Source organism: Ceratotherium simum, chromosome 17, assembly GCF_057802395.1.
Source record: "Ceratotherium simum simum isolate JZ-2026a chromosome 17, ASM5780239v1, whole genome shotgun sequence".
NCBI lineage: Eukaryota > Metazoa > Chordata > Mammalia > Perissodactyla > Rhinocerotidae > Ceratotherium > Ceratotherium simum.
Window position 1 is genome coordinate 34,197,007 of NC_141916.1, and position 14,008 is coordinate 34,211,014.

At 33.6% G+C, this 14,008-nt stretch overlaps 2 protein-coding genes across 5 annotated transcripts in view; one reads left to right on the forward strand and one right to left on the reverse strand.

Annotated features, from left to right (window-relative positions):
• CCDC91 (coiled-coil domain containing 91) overlaps positions 1–14,008 on the reverse strand; it is a 361,285-nt gene that overhangs the window by 304,760 nt on the left and 42,517 nt on the right. The gene's annotated exons all lie outside the window — the stretch shown is intronic.
• LOC147914773 (uncharacterized) overlaps positions 8,425–14,008 on the forward strand; it is a 59,596-nt gene continuing 54,012 nt past the window's right edge. Inside the window, exon 1 of the mRNA XM_087441913.1 lies at positions 8,425–8,494. Coding sequence (XP_087298039.1) covers positions 8,425–8,494 — 70 coding nt within the window. The remainder of the gene's footprint in view (positions 8,495–14,008) is intronic.

Here is a 14,008-nt window from a genome sequence, read left to right on the forward strand (position 1 = left end):
CAAATAGATGGAAACTATTAAAAAGAGTAAAATGGAAATGCTGGTAATGAAAAACATAGCATCAGAGAGGAAAATTCCTTGTATGGGCTTATCATCAGACTGTACAGAATAGAAAAAAAATTAGTGAACTTGAAAACAGATCAACAGAAATTATCCAAATTGAAATACACACAAACACACAGTGATGAAAAACAGAAAAAAGCATACATCCATGGACTGCAGGACAGTATCAAAGGGTCTATCATATGTGTAATTAAAACTCCAGAAAGAAAAGGCAGAGAGAACGGGAAAAAGAAATATTTGAAGAGATGATGGCTGAGAATTTTTCAAAATCAATTAAAGACAACAAATACAAATTAAGAAAATTCAGAGAACCTACGCCAGATAAACACAAAGTATACAAACTCTCATAAAACCTAATATGAGGTAATAGACAACAAAGATATAGACAACAAAAATAGACAACAAAGACCCCAAAACAGTAAAGCACATGACAGATTTGGAAAGATCTCTCAGAAAGGCTAGGAGATGAAAAATAAATTCTATCTCTTTCTCCTCTAATAGGTACTAAACACCTCTGCTACTTATTCCTCATACCTTTCTTCAGATTCAAAGAGTGTGCAAAGATTTTAATCATCTAATAATTGAATAACAATACAATAGCTAACCTGTTATGGAACTAGTTGTCTGAATCTATACCAATATTGTGACTTAAAAAGTATGAAATTACGCTAATTATTTCTAGAGACTCAAAGATTTTCTCCTCCTAAGAAATATGGTACATGAAAACAAAGATTTCTCATTAATAAATCATGAACAGACTGAAATTTTTGCAATAATACATTGATAAAAATGCCCAGTTGACTCCAAATTTAAACAGTTTGCAAATGTCTAAGGCATAATCAATTTTTTTATCACCCTAAAGACTCCACCAAAAAACTATAAGAACTTTACTATTAGCAAAGTTGCAGAATACAAAATCAATATACAGAAATCTGTTGCGTCTCTATACCTTAACAACAAACAATCAGAAAGAGAAATTTTTTTAAAAATCCCATTTACAATTGCAACAAAATAATAAAATACCTAGGAATAAATTTAACCAAGGAGGTAAAAGACCTGTACTCTGAAAACTATAAGAAATTGAAGAAAGAAATTGAAGATGACACAAATAAATGGAAAGATACACCGTGCTCATGGGTTGGAAGAATTAATATTGCTAAAATCTCCATACTACCCAAAGCAATCTACATATTGCATAGGGATATGCAATCCCTATCAAAATACCAATGGCATTTTTCACAGAACTAGAACAAAGAATCCTAAAATTTATATAGAACTACAAAAGACCCCAAATAGCCAAAGCAATCTTGAGAAAGAAGAACAAAGCTGGAGGTATCATGCTCTCAGATTTCAAATTCTACTATAAAGCTACAGTAATCAAAACTATGGTACTGGCACAAAGACAGACGCATAGATCAGTGGAACAGACTAGAGAGCCCAGAAATAAACCCACAGTTACACAGGTAATTAATCTATGACATAGGAGGCAAGAATATACAATTGAAAAAAGACAGGCTCTTCAAAAAATGGTGTTGGGAAAACTGGACAGTTACATGCACAAGATTGAAACTGAACCACTATCTTACACCATACACAAAGTTAACTCAAAATGGATTAAAGACTTAAATGTAAGACCTGAAACCATAAAACTCCTAGAATAAAATATACGCAGTTAGCTCTTTGATGTCAGTCTTGGCAATATTTTTTTGGATCTGTCTCCTCAGGCAAAAGCAACAAAAGCAAAAATAAACAAATGGGAACTACATCAAACTAAAAAGCTTTTGCACAGTGAAAGAATCCATCAACAAAACGAAAAGGCATCCTACTGAATGGGAGAAGATACTTACAAATGATATATCCAATAAAGGGTTAACATCCAAAAATATAAAGAACTCATACAACTCAATATCAAAAAACAAACTCAATACCAAAAATGGACAGAGAACCTGAATAGACATTTTTCCAAAGAACACGTACAGATGGCCAACATGACAAGATGCTCAACATCACTAATCATCAGGGAAATGCAAATCAAAACCACAATGAGATATCACCTCACAACTGTCAGAACAGATATTATTAAAAAGACAACAAATAACAAGCATTGGCCAGGATGTGGAGAAAAAGGAACCCTCGTGCACTATTGGTAGGAATGTAAATTGGAGCAGCCACCATGAAAAAGAGTAAAAAAATTAAAAACAGAACTACCATACAATCCAGCAATTCTACTTCTGGGTATTTACCTGAAGAAAACAAAAACACTAATTTGAACAGATATATGCAACCCTATGTTCACTGCAATATGATTTACAATAGCCAAGATATGGAAGCAACCTAAGTGCCCATTGATAGATGAGTGGATAAAGAAGATATGGTACACACACACACACACACACACACACTCTCTCTCTCTCTCCCTCTCTGTCTCTGTCTCTCTCTCTATGGAATATTACTTAGCCATAAAAAATGAAATATTGCCACATGCAACAATATGGATATCCCTAAAGGGTATTATGCTAAGTGAAATATGCCAGACAAAGAAAGACAAATACTCTATGATTTCACTTATATGTTGCACCTAAAAAGCAAAGCAAAAGGGCCAGCCCAGTGGCGTAGCAGTTAAGTTTGCATGCTCCGCTTCGGCAACCCAGGATTCACCGGTTCGGATCCTGGGCACGGACCTACGCACCGCATATCAAGCTATGCTGAGGCGGTGTCCCACATAGACCAACTAGAAGGATGTAAAACTATGACATACAACTACCTACCACGGCTTTGTGGAGAAAAAAGGAGGAAGATTGGCAACATATGTTAGCTCAAGGCCAATCTTCCTGGAAAGAAAAAAAAAAGCAAATGAACAAACAAAACGAAACAGAAAAAAACTCATAGATACAAAGAACAAACCGGTGGTTACCAGAAGGAAGGGGGTGGGGGGATGGGCGAAATATGTGAAGAGGATTAAGAGGTACAAACCTTCAGTTATAAAAATAAATTAAGTCACAGAGATGTAATGAACAGCATAGGGAATATAGTCAACAATATTGTAATAACTTTGTATGGTGACAGACGGTTACTTGACTTGTCATGGTGATCATTTCATAATGTATAAAAATGTTGAATCACTATGTTGTACACCTGAAACTAATATTTTATGTCATCTACACTTCAATTTAAAAAATTGTTTTATCACAAAGAAAAACCATTATAGAGCTAGATATTAATTTTTAATACAAGTATTTCTTCTAAATTTTGCTTTGTAACATTTGAGCTATACTTTTCTCCAGAATTTTATCGTCAAAACAAGATAAAAACAATTCACTATAGGGCCGGCCCTGTGGCTTGGTGGTTAAGTGCGCGCGCTGCGATGCTGGTGGCCCGGGTTCGGATCCCGGGTGCGCATCGAGGCACCACTTCTCCGTTCATCCTGAGGCCGAGTCCCGCATACAGCAACTAGAAGGATGTGCAGCTACGACATACAACTATCCACTGGGGCTTTGGGGGGAAAAAATAAAATAAATAAAATCTTTAAAAAAAAAAAAAACAATTCACTATAATCCCCCCACACAGTTAACATTTTATCCTATTCACTTCCAGCACTCAAATATATATATAATTAAATTATACATGAAATTATAAAATCTTTTTTCATATATTACAACATAAATATAGTTCTAAGTTATTAATGGCTTCATAATTATACTCTTCAAAATTGTATTATTTATGTTGCATAATATTCCATCAACATAACAATTTAACCATTTCTCCTATTTTCAAATATTAAAGTTTATCCAATATATTCTCTATTATATAGTTAACACCACAATGACTTCTTTACGCATTAACTTTTTTCTTCTTTTAGCTTATTGCCTTCTTTTAGTATAAACTCCCAGATACAGAATGATTAGCTCAAAGGGTATGAACACTGCTTGATGAAGTTTGTTGAATCACTTTCCAAAGGAACTATACTAATTAAAACAAATACATGCAAATTTAAAAAATCTTTTAATATATATAAACACATAAATGTATAATTTTAACTTTAAAGCATAAATATGATCATACTATCATAAAACTGTTGGGGTTTTTTTGTTTTGTGTGTGTGTGCGAGGAAGATTAGCCCTGAGCGAACATCCCATGCCAACCCTCCTCTTTTGCTGAGGAAGATTGGCCCTGGGCTAACATCCACGCCCATCTTCCTCTACTTTACATGGGACGCCGCCACAGCATGGCTTGACAAGCGGTGCCTCGGTGCGCACCCAGGATCCGAACTTGCGAACCCCGGTCCACAACAGCGGAGCACGTGCACTTAAACCGCTGCACCACCAGGCCAGCCCCCTGTTGGATTTTTTAATGCAATCTTTCTTTTTCCTTTGTGCACATGGTTCCCTACCTCACATATTCCTCCTTTCCTCCCACCACATGACAGCTCCACCCATCCACCTACTAGATGGTCCAGGTTAACAACCTAATACCTATCTAGCCTGTATCTCTCTTCTCATATAATCATATACAAATATGTATTCTCATATACACATCTACATATATAAAGTATTGTCACTGTATTTAAATATAGGATGTCACACACATTTTTTATTATCTTATTTTTTCCTCACATAATAATACCCAGTGGAAACCCCTTCTGACTACTGGTGTGTATCTTATTCATTCTTTTTAATTGCTACTAAGATTCCATCCTGTAGATACATAATAAATATATATTTACTCAACTCTATTGACAGACATGTACTTTGGTTCCAGTTCTTTGCCACTACAAACTAATGCTTGTAAAGAAACCTTTACATGTGGAGGTATGTTTCTATGGGCTAGATTCCAAAGAATGGGATTGCTAGATCAGCTAGTATATATATTTTTAATTCTAATAGATGTTGTCAGATCATCTTCCACATAGGCTCCATTAATCCACATTTTTACCAGCAAAGTATAAAAATAACTTTTTCCCTTAGGTCCTTGCCAGCAAAAGATTATTGCTGGTCCTTTTCTCTTTTTCTTTTTCTTTTTTTTTTTCATGAAGAGCAGGGACTGAAGGAGGCAGTTTGATAGGTATAAAGTTATATTACATTGTTACTTTAATTTGCATATCTTTACTAGTAAGTTTGAACATCTTTTCATATGTTGTTGGCCATGCGGATTTGCTTCTTCACATCCTTTGCTCATTTTCTTGTACTACTGTGTGCTCCCTTTTTGTCAATATCTAAGAAGTTATTTCAAATAACAGACATCAACTTTGTCCTTCCTCTGTATTGCAAATATTTTTACCAAACCCACTATTTGTATGGTATATTTTTCCACTCAAAAGTTAAGTTTCGTACAGTCAAATATATCTTTCCTTCTTTATAGTTTGTAGATTTACAATCATGGTTAACGTCTCCCTCATCCCAAGAATGCACATGTAATCTCCTATATGTAGTGCAGAATTTTTATTAAGTTTTTCCATGTGGAATTTATTTTTGTATACTGTGTAAGATAAAGATCCAATTTTATTTCCCCGCAAATGGATAGCCAGATGTGCCAGACTATTTATTAAATAATCCACCTTCATTCTCCTGAATTGAATTTTCATATATAACATTGTTGTATATACGGGGATCTATTTCAAAATCCTCTTTTTGTTCCCCTCACTTATTTTAATTCAAAGCTTTTCAATACTATTCATCAAATATCCTTCTCTTGGCCATCACCACATCCTCAGTGTGAAGCCCAAAGACTGACATACTAAAACTGCTCAATTATTTGCTGAATGAATAAATGAACCTTATTAAACAAATAAATTTTTATTTGTAGCCACTTGATAACAGCACCTCGTCTATTTTCTTCCTAAGTGTTATGTCTTACTCTCACTTCTATTCCCCACATAGAGCAGAATATAAATATTTCATAATTAAACAAATAATAATAAAGTTGATTCTGGTTGTACCTAGTAAGAAATTGCTTTGTTTCCTAAAGTTCATTAACCCTGTTGATTCCCTAGAGTCCAGCTGAGTATTTTCCTTAGGGTTAATGAAGTCTTACCACCATGTTAATACATAAGTATTGCCACAAATTATATTTATTTATAATGCTAAGGTTATTTTTTAACATTAAACAAAATACCCAAATATTACTGAATATAGTCTATTTAGGATATGTGACTAGTTCTATTCTAAACCATTTCAACTAAAACCAATATATTTAAGAAAATGATATCTCAGAATGGGATCAGGCCTACTAAGTAAGAATTTCATATATTACTTACATATAGTAGAACTAATATGGCCTCTAAAACCGTAAAAATAGCAATTAGATATCCACACAAAAACCTGCAGGAGAATGTTTATAAAAGCTTTATTCATAATCACTAAAAATTGGAGGCAACCAAGAAGTCCTTCAGTATGGGAAAGAATAAACTGTAGTACATACATACAATGGGATACCTTTCAGTGATAAAAAGGAATGTGCTAGGAAGCCATAAAACGACAAGGATGAATCTTAAATGCATATACTAATTGAAAGAAGCCAGTTGGAAAAGGCTACATACTGTATGATTAAAATTATATGCCACTCTAAAAAAGGCAAAACTAGACAGATGGTAAACAGATCAGCGGTTGTCAGGCTTTAAAGGTGGTGAATGTTGAATAGGTGAAGCATAGGGGATTTTTTTAAGGAAGTACAACTATTTTGTATGATACTGTAGTGGTGGATACATGACACTTTGCACTTGTCAAAACCCACAGAGCTTATTACACAGAGTGAACCCTACTGTATGCAAATTTTTTTAAAAAATAATTTAGAAAGTTGAGGGATCTTAGAATAGAATGCAGAATGTGACAAAATAATTTAACTGTATTACAAATGTATGAAACAACCTCACCGGGGTGGAGGGTGCAAGAAAAGGGGGCTAACTGAGTAACTTTGGACATGAGTGGTCTGTAACACTAAAGGCAAAAGGGACTGTAAATAAGCGCTATACTCTAGTATCAATTCTGAAACCACTATACATGTATACTGAAATTGAACAATTAAGTAAATGGATGGCAGACGGTGGGAGCCAGACTTCTCACTGTTGGAGAGAAGGTGTCAAACAAGCAAGAGGAGGTGGCAAGAATGACGCTTGCAGGAATGGATTAGTTGGAAACATCAATATGAAGTCATGTTTAGTTTAATACAGATACAGATGGTTACATATGGAAACATAATATAGATAAGTGTAAATATACACATATACTTTCTTCCTCTGTCAGTTGAGAGAGTCTATAAAAGCATCCACACCCTGATAGCAGTGAGAACACCTAGTACCCAAATCTTGGTTTCTAACACCATTCTCCAATAAAAGAAACCAGAGCTCTTTGGGAAAATGGTTGATTTTGGACCTAATCAGGAAATCATAAAGACGAGCCTGGAGAATCTGGTAGTGTCAGAAAGTTAAGTACTAAAACACACACACACACACACACCACAAAATGATGGGGATGAGTTAAAGAAAGCCAACTGGAAGAGCTTCCACTGGCCAAAGCTAGAACAATTTGAACAACAAAATAATACTGGATTCTCACTCAAAGTATAAAATAAACATCAATGAATCCATACTGATATAAATCAATGAGGAAGAATAGACAAATCTTCCATGTAGAAAAATTTCAAATAATTTATGTGGATACCCCACCCGCAAGGAGGTAGAGTATAACTTTCCATTCTTTAGAGAATAGTATGGAAAGGGGGGAAGGGAGAAAAATTTTATAGTGGAGAAATCAGATAAACACTACTTTAGCCAGACAATCAAGGTTCATTTATCAATAGTAGTAAATCAGATTAACAGTATGTGTCCTTAATATGATGTGATGAAAATGGCACTTTATCTCTGTAATCTTCCTCCCAAAAACCTATAACTCAATCTAACTATGAGAAAAACATCAGACAAACCCCAGTTGAGGGACAATCTACAAAATATCTGACCAATACTCCTCAAACTATCAAGGTCATCAAAAACAAGAAAAGTTTAAGAAATCATCACAGCCAAGAGGAGCCTAAGGAGACTTGACCACTAAATGGTATCATGGATAGGATTCTAAAATAGAAAAAGGCCAGTAGGTAAAAATTATGTAAATCTGAATAAAGTATGGATTTTAGCTAATAATTATGTATCAACATTGCTTCATAAATTGTGACAAATGTACCATATTAATGTAAAAAGTTAATAATAGGCAAAAATAGGTGTGGGGTATACAGGAAATCTCTGTACTATCTTGAAATATTTATGTGACTGTAAAACTACTATTCTGAAAGAAACGTTTATTTAACAACCAACTAGTATTCAATGAGTAATTAGTAAATACCGTCTTCTTCCACACACATCTCATTTCCGCAATGCCGTTTTTTGAAGGACCTTATCCATCTGATAAATTCACACTCATCCTTCAAGACCAAAGCCAGGAAGGTAGGTGGAAGGGAGGACAGATGGGCAAGCCAACCCAAAGACATAACTTCTTACAAAATCTTCAACATCCCTCTTTATTCACACATCTATCTTATGTCACACACATCTGTCTTACGTCACACATCTAAAAGAAAAAAGCTGAAACTATCTGGCCCTAAAAAGCCTCTCTATTACATCAACTTTTATAAGCAAGATGGTGGTATAAGGCAGATATTTTCAAAAAAAAAAGTTCTATTTTAACTGACCAAAAGAAACGTGACCAAATGCAGTTTAATATTCCAATAATCAATATCATTACGTTCATGACTTTTTATAACCTTTATTTTCCTTCCTTACCTTCTCCTTTAGCCAAAAGCAAGCATAGCTACCAGGGTAGACCTCTTTGAAGTACTATAACGTTTTTTTCCCAATCACACAGTAATATCTCCCTTAAATTTTGTATTATAATTGTCTAATTTTCCCTAGTGGGAAAATTAGCTCTCATGAGGATAAAGTCCATCTTTCAAACCTGTCTTTATATGCCCCCATATAACCCAACAACACACTGCTTTGCAAGTAGTATCCAAGAAGTGGAAAAACAGCTGCCAGACTTGTCTTTTGTGTTGAACACTGAAAGCACTTAAAAGTGAAATGATCTAAAATACTTAAGGACTTAAAAAAATAAATGAGTTGATAAATCTTGGGCTCTCTTATTCCAAATGTGCTCATATTTTTTCTTCTAATAGAAACCTATATAAGTGATGCAGAGAAATGTGAAGAAATCTCTTCAGCAAAATAAAACAGCATGAAACAGTAATAACTGACAAAGGCAAAAAAATCACATCATCAAAAAGCAAAATATACTAAGAGTGAATAGATCAGCAATAGAGCTAGACAGACATCACTGGCACTGACCCAGACTAGTCTCCCGAACTGGACATATGAAAGTCAAAATCAAGATCAGAATATGCCATCTCACCGGAGACAAACTAAGAATATTGCACAGTCAATGAAACTGTCAGATACTGGAATGAATAATTTTTTAAAAACTAAGAATTTTCATCCACAAGCAACTGAAAAATACCAAGAATTTTTACTTATTGAGAATACACTATGTACTAGGCACTGTACTATGAGTATAGAATAGGACAACCATTCTCTCTGCCTTCAGGAAGTCTACTTTCTAATGTGACACTTAACAAAGAACAAGTAAACAAAATAATTATCAACTCTGATGAATGATACAGAAAACAAAAAAGAGACTGACAGAGGAAAAAAATAAAGAACTGAGTGGTAAAAGAAGGCTCATCTGATGGGCTGATACTTAAGCTGCAACCCAAAGAATAAGAAGGGGCTAATAGTAAGTTCATCTGTGAATATGTCCAGCTCATGGGAAGATAGGAGCAGACTGTTTAAGAATGGGATCCCTTCCTACTCTCTGATGAACTCTTTCAGTGAGTATACAAACATATATTCATACATATTAGTTTCCTATGGCTGCCATAACAAATTACCAAAACTTTGGTGGTTGAAAACAACAGAAATTTATTCTCTCATGATTCTGGAGGTGAGAAGTCTGAAGTCAGTATCACTGGCTGAAATTAAGGAGTGGGCAAGGCCACTTCCCTCCGCTTGCTCTAGGGGAGAATCTATTCCTTGACTCTTCCAGGTTCTGGTAGCTGCCAATATTCCCTGACTTGTAGCCACATCACTCTAACCATCAAGGCCAGCATCTTCAAATCTCTCTCTGCTCCCTCTTCACATCACCTTCTCCTCTGTATGTCTGTGAAATGTTGCTCTGTTTCTCTCTTCGAGGATATTTGTGATAGCATTTAGGGCCCACCTAGATAATCTAGGATAATCTCCTCACTGCAAAACCCTTAACTTAATCACACCTGCAAAAATCTCTTTCCAAATAAGGTAACATTTACAGGTTCCATGGATTAGGATCTGTTATCTTTGGAGGACATTATTCCACTTACCACAATATAATAAAAATATATATATTAACAGAACTGGGTGAGAGAGACTAACATAAGTATGAGTGAGAGAGATGTTCAGATTACATGAAAATCAAAGAAAATAATTCAATCACTTACAATATATACAAAGCACACAAACAAAATTTTACTACTTTTCAGTTTCCATTAATATATAATACCACAGTTTTATATACTTCTACCTACTGCTTTTCTATGAAAGAAGTCTCTAAATACCATACCTACTATAACCAAATGAAAGAGACTAAAGGGGGATAAATGTTCAGCTTTGTAAAGGAGGTGGAACTGTGAACAAATTGTTATTTAAAATTTATTATTATTACAGTTTACTTACACAAAAGCAAAAAGTATTCTTAAGTACTGAAAAATATTTAACTGCACAAACATTAAACATATTATACACCTATTTATACATGAAAAGTACATTTTTCAACAAACTTTGGGGAAAAAACATTCTATAATAAAAATAAGTTCTAATCTGTTTCCATAAATCAGATTTTCACATTTTATGTGGTCCTAAATTGTGGCTCACCAGTATTCTACAGCTTTTAAAGATACGCTAACTACTAAGAAAGGCTTTCATATTTCACCAAGTGGCTAATTTTAAGGTAACAATGACTATAAATCACTTTATATAATCTGAGCTACGTTTTAATGTAGTATATAAACTTTCATATTTAGTGTTTTAGATACAGTGGTCTCAGTTTTGTTTTGTTTTTTACTACATATGAAGAAATGATACTTCAACATAAAAAAAACAGATATTAAAACAATTTATTGGAATAAAATAATTCAAGTCAAAAAAGATTGAAGAGAGAAAAAGGATATTATAAAACAACAGTGACATTAAACTTATAAATGTAATTTTAAATATCTATATTATATATAAAATAACAAAACAAAACAGAAACACTCTTCCACAGAAAATTGCCTCTTCCTTCTAATACATAATATTTATATAAAATAAGGGGAAAAAATTAATGACTATAAAAATTATTAATTTATATCTATGAATTATATAACAAAATAAAAAGTACATACACAATTTAATGAGTCATTTCCAATAACAATATTTTACAAGTCACTGGAAATAACCAGTCTTTGCCTAAAGAGAAGAATCACTTAAAATTATAGTGGAATTAACATCTGGAAGTAATTCCTCTGGGCACCATCAGGAAAACAGGTGCCAGTACCAAACAATCACAAGGAGAGAAAGGGCATTTCCATTCTTGCTTTATTCAAAAAATAATTAAACACCAATATTAACTGCATTCATTTAATATAGATTAAATAAAAACATATAGATCAAAGAAATTTGATCTATATATTCTCAGCACTAACAAAACATAACACATGCTCAAATGTTGGCTGATCTTAATAAAAGTGATATTACTTCCAATAGCAAAGCATAGCAAAACCTAGCGAAATAAATTATTTCTAATAACCATTTTAGAAATTCTTCACTATTTCTTCATTGGTCATCAAAAAAGATCTTAGCAAGTGTGTCACTGAAAATAACGCCATTCAGAAGATCTGATTGTCCTTTATTATTATAGATGATAAAAGACGCTAAGTTAAAATCAAAGGTAAATTTTACCAACTTATATACAAAAATAACCCTACATCCAGCTTAAGTAACAAAGAAGAATAAAGTTATTTATAAATGTTCAATTCATTTTAAAATGCTGCCTTCTAAAACATGAAACTCAGACCTAGTCCACTTAAAGCAACTCACACTGTTGTCTAAACTGTCTGTTATTAGGATACCAAATGGGATTTGCAGCCTACCTAAAGATTAAAACTCAAATTCATCTATATACATTATTGAGCTTTCTTTTCTTCCCCTTTTTTTAATGCTATTAGGCACTGTAACTCAAACCTAAAGGTGGACAGGAGCTGAACTGATAAATAAGAACTTTACAGTAGCCATTATTATAATGAAGTTGCCCCTAGCATTCTATTCTTCCTCAGTTTTACTCTCCAGATGTTTCATATTCATTTATAATTCACATGAGTTAAATACAGACCCATGTGTTCTTCCACAGATTTCAATGTCGACATCCACCAGAAATATTCTCAAGCTTTTTAAAATAAAAATGTTATTAATTACATACACCACTTAAACCTGGAGCAGATTAAAAATGACCACAAATTCTTCAGCATGCCTCCTATCAAGAAGCAGAGTTTGTATCTCCTCCTCTTAAATGCAGATGGGCTCTGTGATTGCTTTGACCAGTAGTATGTGGCAGAAATGACAATGTACCATTTTCTGGCCCTAGGCCTTAAGAAACTGACAGCTTCCACTTCCTGTCTTTTCAAACAGTTGCTCTGGAATAAGCCATCCTCCATAGAAGAAATTTGACTATCCTGAGACCACTATGCTGTAAGCTAACCCAAAATAGCCATATGGAGAGACTCCATGAAGAGAAAAACACCTAATGAATCTCCCACTCTTGCAGTAATCATAGCCTCGGTGCTAGATATGTGAATGAAGAGGCCTTCAGAGGACTCCAGCCCTTAGCCACAACCTGACTACAACAGTATAAGACCAGCAAAAACCTTCTCAAGTTCCTGACCTACAAAATTGTAAGCAAAATAAAATAGTTGTTTAAGCCACAAAATTTTGGGGTTGTTTGCTGTACAACAACAGATAAAACTCAAGCAAAAACTATATTTTCATTTTATGGCGTGAGTAAACTCACTATCACGATAGGAAAGAAAGCAGACTGCCAATTTGTAGCTGTAAGGTAATGAAACTTTTAAAAACTTTTAAATTATCAATTTACTATTTATAGTAGAAATTCTTTTAATTATTTTCCATTAACTAATTCATGAGTTAATCATGAGGTAAACCAATGTTCCCCATTACTTTTTATTCTCACAGTGTGAAGAAAAGTGTCAAGGTTACTAAGAAACGACCCTGCACTTGTGTTCCTATCAGGTGGACTGTACACTATCAAGAATGCGTCGTTTTTCTTCTAAACATTATCTCAGTTTTATCTGTTAATATAATTATGTAATTTGATTAAATATTTTTAAAAATCTATAAGAACTGGAAGTAGTTGTTTCCACGAATAAGCTGAATATTTACAACGATTTGATAAAGGCTAGTTACTCTAAAAAAATCCTGTCAAGAGGCAAAACTATTTATAAAAATTTAGTACAATAACCACTGAAATTATTTTCAAATGTCTCACTACTTAAAAGGAAATTGAAACTAGACATTGAAGATAATGGTTTACAGTGAGATTGAAGAAAGTCCATGATGAATTCCAATCAGGAAACCTATGTTTATAGAAAAGATGTGGGCCCAATATCAAAATACTGGACTATAAATATATATTATGTTTTAAGGTATGTACATATCATTTTTATGACTACCCACTCTAGCCAAAAAATTTTCTATAAACTTAACAATTACCAGGCCCAACTGAGTTGGATAAAGGAGCTTGTACTATAAGCTCTTTTAAAAAATGTTTTTTAAATTAAAAAATAAGGATGAAGTTTCAGTTTTCAAGATGAAAAGAGTTCTGTG